The sequence below is a fragment of the Artemia franciscana genome, chromosome 2, assembly GCF_032884065.1.
Source record: "Artemia franciscana chromosome 2, ASM3288406v1, whole genome shotgun sequence".
NCBI classification, from domain to species: Eukaryota; Metazoa; Arthropoda; class Branchiopoda; order Anostraca; family Artemiidae; genus Artemia; species Artemia franciscana.
This window is the reverse complement of record NC_088864.1, coordinates 33,956,104-33,977,651: the sequence shown is the minus strand read 5'-3', so window position 1 is coordinate 33,977,651 and position 21,548 is coordinate 33,956,104. Positions and strand designations below refer to the sequence as shown.

At 34.6% G+C, this 21,548-nt stretch overlaps 1 protein-coding gene across 1 annotated transcript; it reads right to left on the bottom strand.

Moving 5' to 3' along the window:
* Window positions 1–55: 55 nt before the first annotated feature.
* On the bottom strand, window positions 56–20,729 carry LOC136040428 (NADH dehydrogenase [ubiquinone] 1 alpha subcomplex assembly factor 4-like). Its single transcript, XM_065724694.1, has 3 exons — window positions 20,548–20,729; window positions 7,339–7,430; window positions 56–544 (listed from the first exon to the last, which is right to left on the bottom strand). The coding sequence occupies exons 1-3, from the start codon at window positions 20,693–20,695 to the stop codon at window positions 200–202; spliced, it is 585 nt and encodes a 194-aa protein (XP_065580766.1). The 5' UTR covers window positions 20,696–20,729; the 3' UTR covers window positions 56–199.
* Between the last annotated feature and the right edge of the window lie 819 nt (window positions 20,730–21,548).

Below are 21,548 nucleotides of genomic sequence, written 5' to 3'. Positions count from 1 at the left end.
GATGATGTATCTAGACTTAGGACTAACTTTTTCGCAGAAAAGTAGAAGAAAGAACTTAAATTTCACTAATTTATTTCACTAAAACGTAAGTTAATTTACATTATAGAAAATTCAATTTTGGTTTGCATATGTCATTCGTTTAAACTATCTCGCATCTTGGATCCGATAATGTTTCTTCCTATTTATCTTTATAAACAACTTAACTTGGCAACTCTTTGGTCCTCCCAGAACTCTTATTCTCAGCAATGAGCTGTTGACTATATTTTCCTTTCACATTTTCTGGAATAATCACTTGCATAGTAGCAAAATGTTGAACCAAGTTCCTTATATCATTAGGATGAATATTATATTTATTCGATAGATTTTCCTCGGTCCATTGTTTTGGATCTGAACTTCTCTCAGAGAGAAGAACTAATAGTTGCTTGATAGACAACTTTCCTGGTGAAACTTTTTCTGGAATCGTGTATCCAAATTCAGGCTCATCATATCGCTTAGTATCTCGAGGTCTTGTGTCATGATCTTGCTTGTGACTTGAAGGAGACGTCTGGAAAAAACCAATAACTTAGTGATATCGAATACGTTTAAGCTCTTAAAGCTAAGCAAATTTCAAATCAGGATCTAATACTACAGGTTTAAAATTCGAAGAAAAGAAACTATGTAAATTCCCGACGTCATACTGCCCGACGCACTAAAGTTTTACCATCATAGCTGAACAAAAATGTTTTTTTCCGCTAATTTTGGTTTTTAGTTACGTACTCTATTTTTTTCAGTCATGAATAAATAACCACCATGTATTATCATTTTTTAATTATGAAAAAATTAATGAGCTTCAAGGTAACCTGAACATTTGTATCTCACAGATTTGTGGAAGGCATAGTTTCTGTTTTTCCGGTAGGAATAGTCTTTTGAAACAAATCGGGGAAACTATTCTTCTCTGTGCGCACGTGTGTTCTATTCGTATACTACTACTACTACTGCTAATAACTCACTGCAGCACTTAGCCGCCTGAGGCCAACACAGCTACGCACGCTCCTCCTCCAACCTAATCTATTCAAGGCCTCCCTCTTTACACCCTCCCAGGAAGTTCACATTTCCTTTAAATCTTTATTTATGACATCCTTTCAACCCAGACAAGGGCGACCTGCTTTCCGTGTAGCCCCAGACGGTTGGCCAAAAAGGACAATCTGTCATCCCTCATCCGCAGAACGTGGCCTAGCCATCTCAACCTTTCTTTCATTATAGCCCTAGAAAGCGGGATTGAACCACATTTTTCGTATAACCTACTGTTTGAAAGACGGCCAGTTAGCCGGTACCCAGAACAATCTGTAGGCAATTTCTCTAGAAAACATCTAGTAAATTTTCGTCTGCTTTTCGAAGCGCCCATGCTTCAGAGCCATATTTGACCATTGTCATCACTGTAGCTTCCAATCTTCTAATCTTGGTTTGCAGACTTATCTTTCTATTCTTCCAAACTTTTTTTAACTGTGAAAAAACACCCTGAGCCTTAGCTATTCTACTTTTAACATCTTCACTGCTCCTACCGTCTTTACTAATAATACTACCAAGGTAAGTGAAGCTGCCAACCTGATCAATCTTTTCGTTACCCAACGTCACCTTTTCATCTTCACTTATCCCTAGCCTTAGTGACTTAGTCATCTTAAATACTACTGACTTAGTTTAAATGTATAGTACTATCTAGCAGTCGTTTAAATGACCAATAACACCCGTTCCTTCTGGCCCGAGTGTTTAGAGTCATCCCTGCCAATAACGTTAGTTTTTATGGAAAATATTTATATCCACGAATTTTTTAATGTAAATATCTAGTACTTTAAGTATCAGTAAAAGTGTCTTTAAGTAAAACTCAAGCACTGAATTTAGTGCTTGGGTTTTAATTATGTACCACTTTCATGTTGGAGTATGTAATACTCAACTAAAATAAAATCAGATATTTGAAGACCACAAGCACCAAAGCATGCTTCATCAAGTACTTTCCTAAGTACATTAGGCTACTATCATCTTCACTTCAATTTTGTCCATAGACAATAAAGAATCTTCGAACCAAAAAAAAACCCTGAAAATACTGAAATCGGCAGATTATTTAAATTTCAAATTGTCATTTAATTGGAAAAGTCGTCGTTGATTCTGCAGGGGAGGTTTAAAACCAATTCAAGGAGCAAAAGCTCATGATAGAAACTCAGAGCTGCACGCAAAAACTTCCCAATCTAAGTATCCTTGGGCAATATAAATGCAACAATTAACTATCATAAGCATCTAATGGTAGGTATTAGGGGTGATAGTATAATTTTATTATGAATACTTGAGGACGTAAATTTTTCAGCATTAAATTTTCAGAATGTAAAAGGGCTAAATATCGGCGATTGTAAAGATGACAAGTTCAGTCCCCTTTCAGGTGATGTCTTTTCGAAAAACTGAGGCTCTAAAGTAGGGTATAGTCAGCCGAAGGGTGCACGTGCTGCCCATGACCCGCCAAAATATGGCCATGCCCGACCTGTGTGGTCTGCGCCCCTCGTTGGATGGCTTTAGGGTAAAAAGCGAAAAAGCGATGGTTGAAGAGAATAATGAAATAACTTCGGTTCGATCTAAATGTTTAATCTAAATCGTTCTAAGCTCCCTACTTTCAATTGAAAGCAGAACTTGCTGTTCTATTTAATTTCTGTTCGGTTTTTCATACCACACTCCGGGTTACCATATATATGAGGAGTGCTCAAAAGCTTCACTAGCTAAAATGTTTGTGGGGGGGGGGGGGGTTGATTTTACCGAATGGCTGGAAATTTTTACTGACTGATTTGGGCGATATTGGTATCAAAATTAAGTAATATTTTGTATTTTACTTACTAATACTGGTCTTTTATCATTCATCTATTGATATATTTTTCCATCATCCCATTTCCATTATTAGAAAAATGAGCCGGTAAAATAGTGGCGCTTCATGCCACTATTTTACAGATTTAAATTTTTTACCGACTACCTGAAACTATTGATGGGGGAGCGTCCCTTTCCGCCGACGCCTGACGCTCTTGGAAGTGCTATCATCCATTACATCCCCAATCCTTATATCAAAGTTTCGAGAAAGAGCTCTTTTAGAATTTTTGCCATTGGAAATAACATATGATTGCTTAAAATGAACTACCGTCTCCACAATTGTAGGTAAGCTGTTCCCCGTTAGCACCCATACTGAACGCATCATCCTATATCCATTCAAATATCTAATGAAAGGGAGTCAGAGGATAAATCTTAAAAATTCGTCTGAAGCACCTCTCATAGAAAGTCCGAAAATATGGGTCTAAAATGCTATTGGATGCCGTGAACCCCCCTCCCCAAAAAAGGATCTGTTGGCCAACCCCTCAATAGGTAGTTTGCAGCTATATGATGCTCTATTGTCTTTAGTTTTATTGGATAAATGGCCTGTAACAACGCAGTATTTTTATCGACTGCTCGTATGTTCAGGGACGAACGGTATGCTGCAAGCCAAAATGACCTTTGAGACTAAGAGGATACATAAATACCTGTACACATACATACTTCTCAGTAGGGTCCTCCCCCAGGCAACTCAGCGCGTCCCCAGGTGGCGGATAGAGGAATGCCCTACATATACGTAGGGTACCTCCATAGGAGGCGTGGTCCAAGGGGAGACCTAGTCCTTGGGGTGCTTAATAGAAACGGGGCACCCTCGTCCGGGGGCCGTAAGTACAGGTAGAAGAGGAAGAAGACCACTTAAATCTACCCTCAGCAGAGGCCACCGGCGTGTAGACACGTCCCGTGAGATACAAACATTCTCTCAGCTATGGGTTAAATTGTATGGTGACGCAGAACACCATTGTGGAAAACTGTAATTGATGGTTCGATAAAAAAAAGAAAAAAAATGGCGGAAAAGACCATCGCAAAGGGGGATTTTTTCATAGATCAAAGCGAAAATACACCATCTGTGTGGTCGTTTAAGGTATACAGTAAGAACGTACAGGTAATTTATTCAGGCAATCAATGCATTAACAAAAACCTTGCATTAATAAGATGAGGGGTCAAAAAGTAGGCACAAAAATGAGGCATCTAGTGTGCTATATAAGGTTGGAAAAAATTTGGAGCACCTGTGTTCCCTCGAAAAGTTCGAGAAATTACGGTTTAATATGAATAACCTAATGCGTGAATTCAGTTCAGATTTAATGACGATTTGTTTATTTCCTCTGCAAAAATAAAGAGACCTAAAAGAGAGAAAAAAGCTACACAACAAAAATAAAACTTAAAATTTCTGTCTGAGATAGTAGAGACTAAAGTCCATTCACATTTGATGATGTATTTTTTTTGTGTGGCTGAAAAACTGAGAAAAAGTAGGAGAAAAAAAAAGAAATGCAAAAAAATGCATTATCTGAAAAGTCAGCCTGAGCTGGCAGACAGTGATATTTCAGGTGAACCATGTCTTGCTCAAAAATTCGAGAACATAAAAGAAGTTATGGGGGAATAAGAGGTCTCTGTCCTCTTAGCGAAAAACAGGTATAATCGAGAGGATGAACTGGAAGTATTACTGTGGGTTGTAGAAAATCGGGTTGTATTGAGGATATGGCTGGATTGGGAGAGATTTAGAAGGGGTTTGAGAACTATACTATCAATTTTCTGAGTTATTTGGCCCCAATTAATGGGGGAAGGAATCCATTTGTGGCTTCAATCCGTAACAGTTTGGTCAGTCATTACCTTACCGAAGGATAGCCTTTACAAAAGCTATGTTTCCTGGGAGATTCTCTCTCTCACCACTAGTCATAATTTATTCCACCAAACCTTTAACCTGTGGTCCCATATCCTTTTCTTACCCTGTGTTGGTATTGACATTAATTCTCACCATGACTGTACCGTGGGGCGGGGGGGGGGAATAAGTTACTTCATTTTTTACTGAGATTTGTCTCCAATTCCCGTACTCCAATCATACCCGAGACGCTTCGTATCGTCCAATATAGCAGGGACTCCATTCTTGGTTCCTCTAAAATTTAAATTCAAGAGGACGAAAAAGTTTCTTATTCAATGATGCTACAAATCCCTTATAAATGATGATGCAGAACCAATAAGAGGGTCGTCCCTTTTTGGTTTTTCCATTTTGCATGTGGGTTGGTGCGTATATGGATTTCCACTCAGGCCAAGCCCGACAATTGCATCACTCTATTAACACGATCATTTTGCTCTAATCTGGAAGATTCACTTCTTTTCAATACAAAGCTGGTTGCAATGGCTAAATAGCGTATTATTCCAATTGTTCTACATTAAAGACATGTTGGCTTACAGCAGATCCTTTAGCCAAGCTGTTCTGTGGCTGCACTACGGACATTGGCCAGAGATAAAAAACTAGAAGGTTTTATTTGAGATTTCAAAGTTGACGTTTTCGTTTTATCCTTGAGGGTTCTGACAAATGGGCATAAGAGTAACCATTTATTTTAGGTGAGAGGTATTGGGCTCTTGACCCTAATTATCAGATAAATGTCCTTTTTCTCAAGTAAATAAATTGCATTCATCCGACTTTAAAGGAATTGATATCTCTTGGAATCTAATGGTTAAAACGACTCGGCTTTGCATTGATAAAGTCATTAAGCAAGAATATGATTTTTAAAGCTAGTAAATTGATATCGAGGGTAATATAGACCCATTCTTCACTCAATCTTTCTCCTGAATGGTCGACGTCTCACTGGGGCGTGAAAAATGTGAATTAGATTATTTTGTGTTTAGTTAGAATTGATATTGGGTTGATGATAAGTTTCAGTTGAAACCACGTTTATGTTTTCTGGTATGGCAATATGGTGAATAAAAACCCGCTTTTGTTTATCCCCTGCCTATTTAGCTGGGTAAGGTAGTTCTAGGTGAGTTTTCAGTATATGTTGAAGTGTGGCACCTGCGTCTACCAAACTTTGTAGGTATACCCTCAGACCCCTCGGTAGTTATTAAAACTCTTTCTTTTACAGTTTCGGTTTAATATTAAATCAAGCTGCCCCTTTCTTACATTTCGTCACCTGTACATTCTTACCATATGCCTGCAACAATCACACAGATGGTGTCTTTCTGCTTTGGCATATAAAAAACCCTTCTTCACTGTAGTCATTTCCGTATTTTTTTTTTTTAATCCAACTATCAATCACATATAACAAAATCACAGAAAACGCGCTTATCTTCATAAAATCAGACGCATTACATTTGTGACAGGGATGTGCGCAAGTCACAATGGACACGCAACTCAAGATTGATTAATAAATATAGCATTGCAGATGAATAGATCGCAGTTTCAAAACTTCAGAAAAAATATAAGAAGAAAACAGCAGGTCACCCGTAGTTTAGTTTTCTTATTTGGAAAATAATTGAGTAGTAGAGTTTTTTTTCTTGTACCGAGCGACACTTATGTGCTGTTGCTGTTGTTTTATTAATCTAAACGTTCTTTTTTTTCTTATTTATTGATCTAGCCTTTGTATGTTATTATCAATAGATATTCAAATAAATGAACAACCACGAAAATAGACATTTGTTACAAAAGTCCAAAGGTAAAAACCAAAAAATTACTCTCTCCAAAATTCAAGCATACAAATGCGTCGAACAAAATTATTGGCAGTCACCTCTCTTTTCCAAAACCCCGGGTCAGCCCAAGCAGAGTCCCCCTGACCATGCCACTGTTGGTCGGTGAACTTTAAACATAATTTTATAGCTTTGGGGTAATAAAGAAATAAATAAAGGAAGTTAGTTTTTGCACAAATTTATGTAGTGGTATTCCCATATAAAATGATGAAGACAGTTATTTGAGTTCCTTGAAATTGAGTTTCTGAGCATTATAACTATTCTTGATCTTTTTGAAAACGGCCAATCCGAAATTCATGTCCCAAACAATGGCATTCAGAACACTCACTTAATCTCACCAAAATTCTAGCCTAAAAGTGCGTCGAGTAAAGTAGAGAATGGCTTCTCGCCTTTCAATAATTCTGGATCCACCACTACATAATCTCCTGGCCCTGCCACTACTGACTGGTATTTATCAGAAAATGTAGCTCACATTAAACAATTGAAGAACCTAAGCATGATCACCACCATCATCATGAGTAGGCTTCAAATGTTCAGCGAATTATCAAACAAAAATTAGATTCAAAAGGAGAAATTTTAGAGCTTTAAGTTCTCACCTATGTGTAAATGTGATGGTATTATCCAAGTAAATGTGACAACATAGGCAAAAATATCACATGATACATTCTTTTGAGTCGGTTATCAACATCTAGAAAGGTTTTTGGATTAGATGCCCAAACTGAAACACATTTTCACACATCAATACACAAAAATGTGGTTAATAAGAATGGAAGATACCTTCATTTCCTCAGTACTAATAAGTATGTTCTTTGCCATTTCTGATACTTTTGCATCTTTTTTTGTATCTTCTTTAAAAGCATCTTCTGATTCTAAAAAGAAAAATAATGTAATGTTGTCACAAATAGTCCATCAGTGCACAAAAAAATTATGACAATTTTCAAGCTTCAAACAGGCAAAAAACATCATTGGGCTGCAAATTCCTCTATTGGCTTCCATGGCTTCCCTTCTTATGAAATTTTTAATACGTGTTGTTTTCGTTAAGCAGAGCAAATTGTTTACTGTAAAGACAACCCCCTGCTGACTGCAAAGCATCCAAGGATTTTGCTTATGGAAGATTTATGAAAAATAATGGAAATTTTTTTTTCACGACAAGTAGTTTGACTTTGCCATTTGTTTTTCTTTTAGTCAGAAAACAAAACAAATAATTGGAAAAGGCTGAATACTGAGAGAATGAATGCTTCCTAACAGATTAAATACATATCTCTGGTTAAATCCTATGGACCGCCACCATTATTCCATAAATTACCTATGCTGCCACCTATGTTTCAAAATTAGTCACGTTCATATTTTTGACCTAGCTAGGTAATTGTTTTGGCACATAATGACAAAAAAAATTTATATATTTTGGATTAAAGAGAACCTTCCGACTGAAATCGAAATCTAGAGCATTTCAGTGTAATACCTATCAATTAAAAAAAACTTTTATAATTGAGCAATAATTGTACATTTATGTATTTATTTATTTTTTCTGAAAACGGTTCCGTATTTTTTTTTAAATTGGTATCCTGGGATTTTCTGGTCGAAAAAAGGATATATATAGCTCAGAAGTTTGAGAAAATTCGTTAAAAGCCTCAATTTTGGGAAAAAAAATTTATGTAAGTGACGTCATATTTATGAATACATCCGAAAAGTATACATACGTCCTATTTGCCTCAGCAATGGTTCTATCGTTTTTAGAGTCTATGATGCAGGAAAAATTACACAAGAAACAAATGACTGACAAAAATAATCATATAATTGATGTCATATTTATGAGTATATTTGAAGAGAATAAATTATATCACCCCCCTCCCCCAAGGGTGAACGTATCGTTTTTATATCTATGACGCATACGACATTACAAAACGAACATAGTTAAGTATAAAATACCAGGTGTAATTAGTCTATTTTCTTTTAAGTAGTTTCATAATGCCTAGAGTAAGTAGAGCACGTAAAGAGAGTAATTATAATGCCAATCTGAGAGGCTAAGGTAAATGGCCCTGAAAAAAAAAAGTCTAAAGTAATGATGAACGAAAATGAAGATACGGTCAGAATACTTTGCTCATCGGAAATTACAATGAGTCAAAAACAAAAGTGAAGAACAAAGAACTATCCTGTTCAAAGATAATCAGCATCAAGAATGAAAACAAGAACAAATATGAAGATCAAAGAAATATGTGGTTACAATACATGTGACAACAAGGAGTAGAGCGAATTAGAACTGAAAGTGAAGAACAAAGAAATATGCGACTAAGATAAGTGATAGCAAGAATTACAAGCGACAGCGAGAAAGCAAGTATGACTGGTCACAAAAACGATCTAAATAGGTGAGGAATTTAAGAAAGAATTCATATTTTTCCCAGGATGGTTGTAACGAAACCTATGGTGACGTCACGACATCAAGAAGAGGTTCATGTCTATGGTTAGAAGACAAACAGCGATGAGAATCCATAAGTGGCCATACACAAAAAAAGAACGAAAACAAAATTCAAAATTGAACAAATCAAACAATAGCACTCAATGCATTGAAATTATATGTTTCGTGCATCTAAAACTTTCCACTGCAATGATTCAGTCCCTAGGAGAGGTCTCCAAGATACCCGGAAGCCATGGTACATCCCCACAAAAAAAGCTGTTCTTTAAATTCTTGAACTTTGGCAATTACTCAGAAAATGTTTTAAGTTATCTTCGTAGTCCCCATAAAGGGGACAAGGACACCTACCTCTCGGGCCATCTTCATCATAAGTGTCCCAGTGTAGCCTATGCAATGACACACGCTATGCTCGCACCGGTACTTCAGTGCTCTCCATGGTAGGTTTAGTATAAAGTAAGACTACTCTTCATGCAGTAGCCTACTTTATATTTCCTGATAAAATCGTAAGAGCATATGACTTCTCAACACCAGTGAGCCAAACCTGAACCTCCTGGTCTTGAAGGCGCAGTCAAAAATGCTCAGGAAGTCGTTAGGTTTACAAAGGTGACTGGCCCTCATTCAATGACCATGAAAAGTCAGTTTTATCCAGGAGGGCTTTAACCTGTTTTGACCATGTTGCCTTTTTAGAAGATTTAAACAGCTCATGTAAGCGGCTTTTGCAAGATGGTTATCGGGCAAACGTAATATCTGTAACTAAACTTGATCATATGTATAATCCTCTTATGACGCAAATAAAAAAAAATCTGGGTTGAATTTTAAAAGGCTTCAGGGATGTTCTCTAGGATTTCAGACAGACAATTTTCCACTCTCCCTCCCCCTACTTCGATTCCAACGAAATTCTGAACAAATATGTCACAATGGGGGAGGGTCGGGAAAAGAAAAACAAGCCCGCCTAGACAAGACAAATTTTCAGCTCTTGTTTTTCTCCCTAAAAAATGACACGCCAGTTTGATTTGTTCATTAAAGCATCAAACACGATAGTAGGTTTCAACCTCCTGTAAGTATGAAAAAGGAATGGCTGTGTGTACCCCAATAAGCATGGGCGAATCTACATGTTTCATATATTGGTCAACAACAGTAACAGAGCAGCATTATCAGAAAAAATTCCAGGGAGTCATATCTGTAATAAGTGGCTGATGAATTGGTGTGCCATTTGAATAACTTAGATAAATATATGAAATTTAAGACAGGATGACTCCAAAGCCAAGTCAATCTAAGAAGAAATGTTTTTCTGTAGTCTAGAAATGTTTACCTTGATACATCCTAAAATTTATTGTCAGACACTATAAAACCAAGGTATTACCTACCCAATGAGAGGGCTCAAATATATAAAGTCTTGTAACTGTAATAAGTACAATAAAATAAAGATATTTTTCTTTGAAATAAAACATGAGAATTAGAATTAGAATTGAAAAAAAAAAATTACACCACCATATAAACAATGTTGCTGTGGCCGATATCATACCAGAACCCCCGTGGTTAACTCGACCACTATGCAAATCTAATCGTTCTACTTTTGTTTTATTAATATGTTTCTTTTAGGCTTGGTCTTGCACTAGAGCTTCATTTTTCACCAATTGTCTTTTTTTCAAATAGACCTTATTTGGTACTTTGGACTAATTGTCAGTAAGAACTAAGCAAAAAGAGGAAAAAACTCATAACTCTTTAAATCAGGAGTCTCTTTTATATAGCTTTGGGGTATATCATGCACCATATTAAGAGGGGGGGGGGGCTGGGACACAATTGTGGCAGCAGTGATAACCATTTTTGGATAAAGCAGTGAGTTAATTGTGTTACGAGAGCAACACTTTGGTTATCATGTTGCAAGAGCAACACTTTGGTTTTGTTGTGTTTCTTTCTTTTTTTCTAGCACCCCGATTTCAGCTTATTCCTAGAAAGTGGTAAGGGTCTAACCTCTGCGGTTTTTACGGAAAGTGTGAAGCTTAGGCTGGATTGATGAATATGACTTTGCATTTTGAAAAGCTTCGTAGAGCTCTTGCCTGAGGCCAAAAAGGATGGTTTTTGCCTGTCAATGAGCCAGAGCCTATAATGTGTGAAGTGATTTAGAGTTTTATAGCCTATGTGAGAGAGAACTATCTGAAGTTATGCAGTCAAGCTTTTGTTTCATCAAACCATGTTTCTGCTTTCGAGTGGAAAGCTCTGTTCTAGCAGGCAAGCAGGCAGGCACCAGTTTCAAATTGAAGATGGACTAAAATCTATAAGTTTTAAATATAAGTGGCACTTACCCGGCCCCACAGCCAATATATCTTCTTTGAGTGATAAATAGAAAAAATTACAGAAACAAAAAAGTGGGACCAAAAGTGCTGGCATCTATTGTTTCTACCCATTTCTGTTCGTGATTTCAGCTGAGTTTATCATTTGGTTTTTCGCAATTGGGATTGCGAAGTATCATATGTACCTCTTAAACTTTAAAAATCTCTCATTGCTAAAGAAGTTAGAGTTTATCCTTTGCTCCTTTTCAAGTGATGACGTTAGAAACTTGGCCTACGGCAAAAAAGTAAACTTTTGAACTAAGACAGAATAGTTTTTTTTGGACAGCATTCGATAGCTCTTGATGAGCAGATCAAAGTATATGTCATCCGTTTTTCGGAAGAAAAATTCCTTCATGAGATACACCAGTTTGAAAGTTTAAAGGGGTTGACAACTTCAGTAGTAAGGTACACACTGAAACCAAAAATAGGCCAATACCAATTGTGAGACATATAGTAAGTTTTAAGCAACATTCGGCTATTAGCTCATAATGATCTTCCACAATGAGGGGTTCGCAACTTTTTGCTAGTTGGTGTGCCTATTATTTGTTTCTGGTGCATTTGATGTTAAGACCAATTTAGTTCCAGCGGTAAGACATGTAGGGGACTTGTAAGTAATAATCGGCTGTTAGGCTACAATCATCTTCAGCGATGAGAGGTTTGCAACTTTTGTTAGTTGTAATGAGAGTTTGCAGCTTTTGCAAGTTGGTGTGCCTAGTATTTATTTTAAGATCCTTACAGATTAACACCAACGTTTAATTGAAGCGAGGAAACAGAACCAAAGTGTTACTCTCGACATACTTTACTCGGCGAAGCTGAACAAAGGTTGCCGCAACACCTCAAGTTGCCCATGGAACATAGATCTAGTTTTACTTGTGTTCAAATTCATTCAAAATGAATTTGCAACATTGTTTTACAAATGAATATCTAAGATTTACAAATAACTAAGTTTATCAAATTTTACTATAGAAACTCCTTGCATATAGAATATATGACTGCAATGGTGCATTTGCAAAGAGAACTGACAAATCAATGGATGGGTTCATTTTCAAGCAATTGAATTAATCAAGAAGACTTAAAATTTACCCATAGTTTTGGATCAAAATGTCTGAAGGTTTCATTCTCCTAGTTTAGCTATTTTCAAATACTTATAAAAAACTTCACAAATAAAATATGTTTCAAAGAAAAGTAAAGAGTCATATTAAACTTAAAACCAGCAAAAATAAATTCATACAATAATTCAAAGTCAAAACAACCAGAAATTACTATCAAAGAATAAATTAAACCCAAAACAAACAAAATTAAAATAAACAATAGTAGTAAACACAGAGATAACATGCACTAGAATTGATGAATAAATCAATCTCAAAACGAGCAGGCTAAATGAATTTAATATTCAAATCAAACTTAAAACAAACAGAAATTACAACAAACATGAGTTTTGCTAGTGCTTCTTTCCCCCTCTCCAAACTATAAAGGTCTCAAGCCTGTTGCATCATTTGCATTTTATTGAAAACTATGGATCTTGAACACATCGTTATTGTTTTTAAACATTGACAAAAAAAAAGAAAATCACTGTAATAATCAAGAAGACTGGGAAGAACAAATGATAATAAACTGAATATTTAATATATAATGATATACATTCCTGGAATGTCAGCAATTCCAGATTATCTTTCCCTTTTATTTTATTTTCAATGTTGTAAATATAAAAGAAAATATTTGTGATATATTTTTTGTTTTATATAAAGCACAAATGATGCAACAGGCTCTAGACTTCTACTGTTTGGGAAGAGGGGAAAGGGCTGTTTGTAAGTTTTGTTTGTTTTTGATTTGAATTTCCAATTTGATTTTATTAATTCTAAGACTTAATTATTCGTTTATATTATTGCCTGTTATCTTTATGTTGGCTATGATTGCTTAGTTTGATTTCTGTTTGTTTTGAGTTTCATCTATTCTTTACTGGTCACTTCTGGTCATTTGAGTTGTAATTATTATAAGAATTTAAATCTGCTGGGGTCTTGAGTTCAATATGGCCCTCTAGTTTTCTTTGAAAAAATGTGCCTCTCAAAATTTTCTGAAAGTTTGATCTTAATACCCAGAGTCTCTTTGGAGACAAAAGCTCAAAAATACCCCCTTTTTATCACTCAAAATTATTTACACAAAACAATGGGCAATGTGCATAGCTTATTACCCTGTCCCTGGCAGCGGGGGGGGGGGATTGTGAGCACTAGAGGCATAGTTGTATCACTTTAGAACTATTTGGAACAGAACGGCTATCTCATAACTTTGATTGAATGTCTTAAAAGGAAAAAAGGGTGTGGGAGGGGAGGGAGGTGGTAGCTCTCCAACCACTTTGACTCTTAAAAAGGGCACCAGAACGTTAATTTCCAATCAAATGAGCCCCTCCAAAGCTTGCAATCCCTTTCATCTTAAGCGGTTCTGAAAAAAATAACACATCAACGCTTTATGGTTCTTTATTATATAAAATGCTAGATTACTTCTTCTGAAAAGTAGCTGAGTTAGATCATTCAAACTTCCAGAGATTTCAGGGGAACTGGTATCCAAGATAATTGAGATAATGATGCTTTTCGTAGTGTTTCTAAGAGTAGCAGGCATAAATGCTACTTGCTGCTGAGTGGTTGGTGACTCGGCCCTCTCTTTTTAGGAATGAGTGTTGCCTGTCAAAGCTGATCTGAAGATGGCATGTGGGATTCTCAGGATAGAGGAAAACTATGGTTGACACAACCAAGAATGACACAACACACTAAACACCAAACACAAGGGGGATACCAATAACCCAATGGCTATTGGTGCTACATTGTTTATTATTTTCTTCTTTTTCAGATGTGGAAGCAAGGATCCCTTATGGTGTAAGCATCAACTTAGTTTTTTGAGTCTACTAATGATAAAAGTCTAATAATAATTTTGGAAGGGCCTATTTATCTGGCTTAAAGTACTTTCCTGAAGATATTAAGGAAAGTTGGTCTGGAAAATAACTGTTTCCTCAAGTTTTAATTCTTACTGCACAGGCTGTCTTTGATACTTTAAAGGTTGTAGTTGAATATAGATCCTATCCTGAACTACACAGTAAAGGAACCAAATTCTCACATTGAGAAATTTTCTATATATTGAATTTTCAGAGTTGCTTCCTATTTAAGCAGATACTCCCACTCCCAATGATTCCTGGGTTTAACTCAAGCCTATTTACACAATTTGTTGGTGTATTATTTTTTTTCAATTGACATTATGAGTCAACCCAGCTTTTGGATACAGCCTCAACTATTTATCCTTAAATAGTTTAAACAAAAAGTTAAGCAGAATATCAACTGTGTTGAAATTTCAGATGCATTAAAATTTAATATAAAGAAAAGAAATAGATCTACAACACACACAAGATTCAGGCAAGGAACACATTTTGAGCCTCATTACTTTACTAAATTCTAATTTATAATCCTTTAAAGAAGCAGGCAAAATGTTCCTTGAAATAAAAAAAAATCTAGGCCTAATTTGGTCTCGACTCTTACTGTAATCCTTGGAGTTGTGTTTCCAAACCCCAGAGTCAAAGAAAAGTAGACTTCTAGCAAAATTGAGGGAAAATATATAATTTTTTCTAGCAAAATTGAGGGAAAATATATAATTTTTTCTAATTTTGAGACAGACATGTACTGGTTAAAAATTAACACTTGGCCATCTGAGCTTTTGATAAACTATTTCTTGAAATAAATATTTATCATGTTAAGGTTCTAGGTGAAAGACATTTTGCTATCTTGCAATGCAGTTGATTTAGGTGAATGAAATTTTCAGGAATGGATCCAGCGCCTAAGTTCTGATCCAGCAATATTTTTTTTTTTTTTTTATTTTTTTTTTTTAAGTTAGAAGAGTAAATTGGTGAGGGGCGAATGTGACCCCTCACCTAGGTTCAGAAAAATATATTTTTGGAGGATATTTTCATTTAAAAGGGTAGAGCATATACCTCTACCCCTAATCCCTCGAAAGGGCACTGACCTTTGAAGAGCCTTGATAAACTTTGTTGGTAACATTTTAGATGAGATGGTTTCTGGTATCAGAGGCAACACAGTAGCATTCCCTAATGTAAAAAACCACAAGGCTTCAACCCATTATTTATTTATATTTCCAGAAGCGCTTTAAACAGTAGGGGTGGTTGTATAAACTTTGGAGGGGGCTCATTCGATTGGAAATTGAAAATTCAAATGTCCTTTTTAATAATTAAAAGTAATTGGAGAGCAACCAGCCCTCATCCATGCCGTTTTTCTCCCAAGTACTTCCAATCAAAATTTTGAGACAGCAATGTGTTCAAAAAAGTTAAAAGGTCAAATAACTATGCCTCATGGGTGGGAAAAACCCACCACAGTCCCCAGACCAAGGGCTGTAAGTTATGCAAGTTGCTCACTGTTAATATATAAGGTTTTTATTGAAAAAAGATGACATGTTTGATTGTGGGTCTCTAAGACAGCTTAGGGTATTGAGGTGAAACTTTAAGGAAATGTCATGCAATATGCAGAATACAATTAACAAATAATATGTACTTGCTATTTGCCAAAAGGGAATATCAGCAATATCTAAGAAGCTACTGAGGGTAATAAATTGACACTTTCAAGGTATTTGAGGGGATGTTGAAAAGTGACAGAAAAGCAGCCTCCCACTCTCTGTATGCTTTTTAGGAGCCTTTTTCCTCAATGCTAATGTAAACTTTGGATTTGTCATTTTGCTCATACTAGTTTAAATATCAAAGAGCTATGCCTCTAGGGATGCCAAACCCCTCACAGCCCCCTGGGCAAGGACTGTAAATTATTAAAATTACCCTTTTTCAAGAAAAGGATTTATTGTCAGGAAAAGAGGGCATGTTTGATTCTGGAAGTGTGCAAAAAAACTAAGGGTATTGAGGCAAAACTTCGGGAAATGTTGAGGGGCGCATTAAACTAAATTAAAAGATAATATATGCATCCAGTTTATCAAAAAAGCATATCTTCAATATCTCAAAAATCACAGAGGGCATTAAATTCAAAATTGCAGGGTATGTAAGGGGTGTGAAAAGAGGTCAGAGGGCAACCTGTCCCCCTCCTATGCTCTTTTTAGCTAAAATTATCCCAAAAACATCAGATTAAAATTTTAGATTAAAGACATCAGATTAATAAACTTAATTTAAGCAAAACTTAATAAAAAACAACTTTCCAAAAAAAGAAGCTTTTCAAAGAAAACTAGAGAGCCATATTAAACTTAAAACCCCAGCAGATATAAATTCTTATAATAATTCACACTCAAATGACCAGAAGTGACTCAAATTGGAAATCCAGATCAAATTTAAAACAAACAAAAATTACAAATAGGAGTTTTGCTACTGCCCTTTTCCCTCTTCCCAAACAGTACAAGTCTTGAGCATGTTACATCATTTGTGCTTTATATAAAATAAAATATATCCCAAATATTTTTTTTTATATTTACAACATTGAAAAATAAAAACAAAATAAAAGGGAAACAAAATTTGGAATTCCTGAGTTTCCAGGAATTAATATCATTATATATTAAATATTCAGTTTATTTTCATTTGTTCTTCCCAGTCTTCTTGATTATTACAGTGATTTTCTATTTATTTCTTTTGTCAGTATTTAAAAACAAAAGCAGTGTGTTCAAGGTCCATAGTTTTCAATAAAATGCAAATGATGCAACAGGCTTAGGACGTTTATAGTTAGGAAAGGAGGAAAAGAGCACTAACAGAACTCATGTTTGCTGTAATTTCTGTTTGTTATAAGTTTGATTTGAATATTAAATTTCATTTAGCCTACCGGTACTTGTTTTAAGATTTATTGATTCATCAATATTAGCATATGTTATCTCTATGTTAAGTACAATTGTTTATTTTAATTTTTGTTTGTATTGGGTTTAATTTATTCTTTGATAGTAATTTCTGGTTGTTTCAACTTTGCAATATTATAGAAATTTATTTCTGCTGGTTTTAAGTTTAATATGGCCCTTTACTTTTCTTTGAAACACATCTTATATAGAAAGTTTTTTACAAATATTTGAAAATTGCTAAACTAGGAGAATGAAACCTTCAGACATTTTGATCTAAAATTATGGGTAAATTCTAAATCTTCTTGATTAATTCAATTACTTGAAAATGAACACATCCCTTGATTTGTCAGTTCTCTTTGCAAATGCACCATTGAATCCAAAATCCAATGCTAAGTTGATGTTTTGCAGTCATATATTTTATATGCAAGAACTTTTTACAATCAAATCTGATAAACTTAGTCATTTGTAAATCTTAAAAAATCATTTGTAAAGCAATGTTACAAATTCTTTTTGAATGAATTTGGACACAAATAAAATTAACTAACAGCTTTATCCAAAAATGGTTATCATTGCTGCCACAATTGTGTCCCAGCCCCTTATCTTAATATGGTGCATGATATACCCCACAGCTATATACAAGAGCTTGTTGATTTAAACAGTTATAAATTTTTTCCTCTTTTTTTTAGTTCTTATGGATGATTAGCCCAAAGTACCAAATAAAGTCTATTTGAAAAAAAAAAGAAAATTAGTGAGCAATTAAGCTCTAGTGCAAGGCCAAGCCTAAAGGAAACATGTTACTAAAACAAAAGTAAAAGTATAAGATTCTATATTTTAGGCTATTTCCAAATATCATGGTTGCTTTTCTTGCAGTTTACCCTTTCCCCATGATAAGGCTAAATATAGCCTCAGAATATATAAAAAACTAAAAGAAAGCCCTAAAATGAGGAAATCCTTACTTTATAGCAAGTATAATGTTTATATTAATCAGATTATCATGTTTCCCTCTATAGTTATTCATATAGCTGAATAATATTCAATCTTTAACATACCTTAAACTCTTTTGCAATCAAGAAGCATGATGCTATTGACATTTCAGAGCCTGCTTACACAGAAATAGGACTACATAGCATCAAGAGATCCAGAATAATATACAAATCCATTATCTAGGGCTATATCTGCAACTATTTGGGGGATGGGGTGCACTGTCATGAATTCAAATATGACATTTGGAAAGAACACTAAATATAGATTCTAAAGCCACTAACTTCATTTCATTAAGATTGTTTCCTTTTTACAAACATTTATGCAGGATAATCTTCAGGTAACATTTAAGATTCTTGTCATGTTTTCCTTTACAATTACTCAATTCTAGAATCTTACCTTGACAAAGTTTTATACACAGCCAGAACATAATTTAAGCCACAAAACAACATGAAAAAACAAAGAAAACAGCTTCAATCATCAACTCTGGAGCATCACAAGGAAAAAACTTTAGATTACTCTGAGCTGCAATTTAAGATAAGGGGATAAATTGATTTTAAATGCTATCCTCTAAGACTAACATCACTAATTTTCAAGGTAGAACAAAAAAAAGGTCCCTTTTATGAAGATGACCAATATATACATTTAAATTTAATATATATTTAGTAGCTGGCCTCTTGTGAAAGAAACACACTAAATAAACAAAAAAAATACCATTAGACTCCTTATTTTGTGCTACTTTTGAATAGCATGGTGGCTTACTGAGAATGTAACCTATCCCCCATGGTCCCAGATATAGCCCTAGGAATATAAAAAAAATAAATAAAAGAAACCACTAGAACATTGAAATTTGCTTTTTAATATGTAGTATGTTCTAAAAAATCAGAATATCATGTTTTTTTGTATTTACCTGCTTAAAAATCATTTCAAATAACAATTATATTTAAAAGTTTATTATTTTATTTAGGCAAAACTAAATTTTGTCACATTGCCAATGCAGAAGCCCTTTTAACAAATAAGAATGACACTATAACAAGATTCAGCATATTGAAGCAAAATGTCATTAGGGTTGTAACTGGAACAATCAAAAGCAATCTTGATATTTGGAAAGATCAAGGTTGATCAAGGTACCACTACTTTTGAAATTGAAATTTTATTATCTTATTTAGGCAAAACTTAATTTTGTCACATTGACAATGTAGAAATCCTTTTGGTAAAATTATAGCAAACAGTATTACTGGCTTTCATATAAAGTGAATATACCTTTTGATGCCTTTTTTATGCTCTTCATAAATATAATAATCACTTCTACCAGAAATTCAGATTTAAGCACTTTTTGACCTCTTAAAAATGACATATATGAGGTATAAAAAAGGCTTAAACATTGGTCTCAAACTTTATAACATTGGACTCAAACTTACCATTTCATTATAAATCATTTTTTAATGTTATATTATCCACAAACACTAATTTTCCATGATTAAATTGGATAAATAATTTTTATCAATGTTATGGCATTTTCTTTTTCCTTGTCATCAAAATTTCAATTAAAGCATGCGTTTTTGGTTGTTTTTTACAAAATAATAGGATATTTGAAATCACAACTCTGTAATAGTTTAGGAACAAATTTGGGCTATATATTTGCACATCAGGGGGGTGGGGGTAAAGCATAGCATATATTAAATATGTAAACTAACCATTGCTGCATTTAATATAGTTAAATTTATAGCAAACAGTATAACTGGTGTTCATAATAGCCAACTTTCATATTTTTGACCAAAAATGCATGGTTTTATTTAAAATTCAATGTCAAGGAAGAAGAAAGCATCATAAGTCTGAGACCAATGTTTAAGTCTTTTTATACCCCATATTTAGGTCATTTTTAAGAGGTCAAAAAGTGCTTAAATCTGAATTTCTGGTAGAAGCAATTATTATATTTGTAAAGAGCATACAAAATGGCATCAAGTGGTATATTTGCTTTATACAAAAGCCAGTAATACTGTTTGCTATAAATTTACTATCCTTTTAACAAATAAGAATGATACTACAACAAGATTCAACATAATGAAGCAAAATATTGTTAGGGCTACAACTAGAACAATCAAAACGAGCCTTGATATTTGGAAAGAGCATAAAACATAGAACCTAACGGTATCATTACTTCTATTTTGTTAGCATATTTCCATCAGAAAAGGCCAATCACCAGATATTTATCATAAGTTTTAATCATCCAAAGCAGAAAACCACAAGCCATTATACAAGTAGGCCTAGTTCAAAATATGCAAGCTGCAAAGACTTTAGAACTTTTTAAAGTAAAAACATAACTTTCATTCTGGTCATAGGTAGTGTTTTTAGAAAGAATCTGGTGAAAAGATAGCATGCATGTAGAAAACAGACCATTTTATTATGAATTACATCATCTGAGAAGTTTTATCCAATTTTTACCTGCCTTTAGCTTCTCAAGAGCCTCAACAGAACTTGGATGTTTTGGTGCAATAGTTGGTTTGTCTTGACTAACTGCTTTTGCAATTCTATACTCAGTAGAGAGAGTCTTGGTGACAGTGTTTTTTGCTTTAGTTGCAACTATACCCATTTTGTAAGGGATGCCGAAATTTTGAAAATTTTGCTACCAGGGACACCATCTATATATTTTCAAATGAAGAAACTATCATCAACCAATTTTAGCAACCAATTTTTAACAATTCGTTTTTGTTTTAGAAATATATTACATTACCAAGATTTTAATCTAGGTCCGCTAGTCTAATTTGCGCAGTCTACCAGCATCGGTGTTTTGGCACCCAGTTTCAAATTTGAAGCAGTAGTTGCGTGGAATTCTGATTCTACTCGTGGAAAGGTGGTTTCCAATAGCTGTCAGTAACGCTTTGACTAACCACATTCAGCTCAAACACCGTGCAATTCAACCCTCATTTAATACAAATCTCATATAAATCAGCACTCGTCTGAATCAGTCCTATTCAACCCAACTTTTATGCAAGCCGACCTCCCATCGAACCAAACCCCCACGCACCACAACCCCTGTGCAATGCAATCGTCATTAAACTCAACCTCTATGAAACTCAACTCTCGTTTGACTCAAAACTCTTTCAAATTGGCATATGAATAAGTTTCAAATCGGGCTGACTATAGGCTAAAAACTTGCTTCTTTCTTCGCTCAGGGTTTCTAACTTATACTGTAATGCCTTAGATATAAGGTCAAATCTGATGTTTTAATAATTCTACGGGATTTAAGATTCAAGTGCAATCAAGCTCTTTAAGGTTTTAATGGTAAAGATTTTGATGGTAAATTTGTAGATGTTTAAGTTGGTTTGTCAACTGAAGATGAACATACACCTCAATTTACCATTCAACGCTCCTTTCATGTATAATAACTATTATCTCGTAATTGCGTCCCAGCTCTCCCAATAACTAAATATAGTCCTAAGCTA

Coding starts and splice junctions, on each gene's coding strand:
- LOC136040428 (XM_065724694.1), bottom strand. CDS start 20,695: ATGGGTATAGTTGCAACTAAAGCAAAAAACACTGTCACCAAGACTCTC. Junction 7,431..20,547: donor TCTTGAGAAGCTAAAGGCAG/GTAAAAATTGGA, acceptor TTTTCTTTTTAG/AATCAGAAGATGCTTTTAAA. Junction 545..7,338: donor TTAGTACTGAGGAAATGAAG/GTATCTTCCATT, acceptor GGTTTTTTCCAG/ACGTCTCCTTCAAGTCACAA.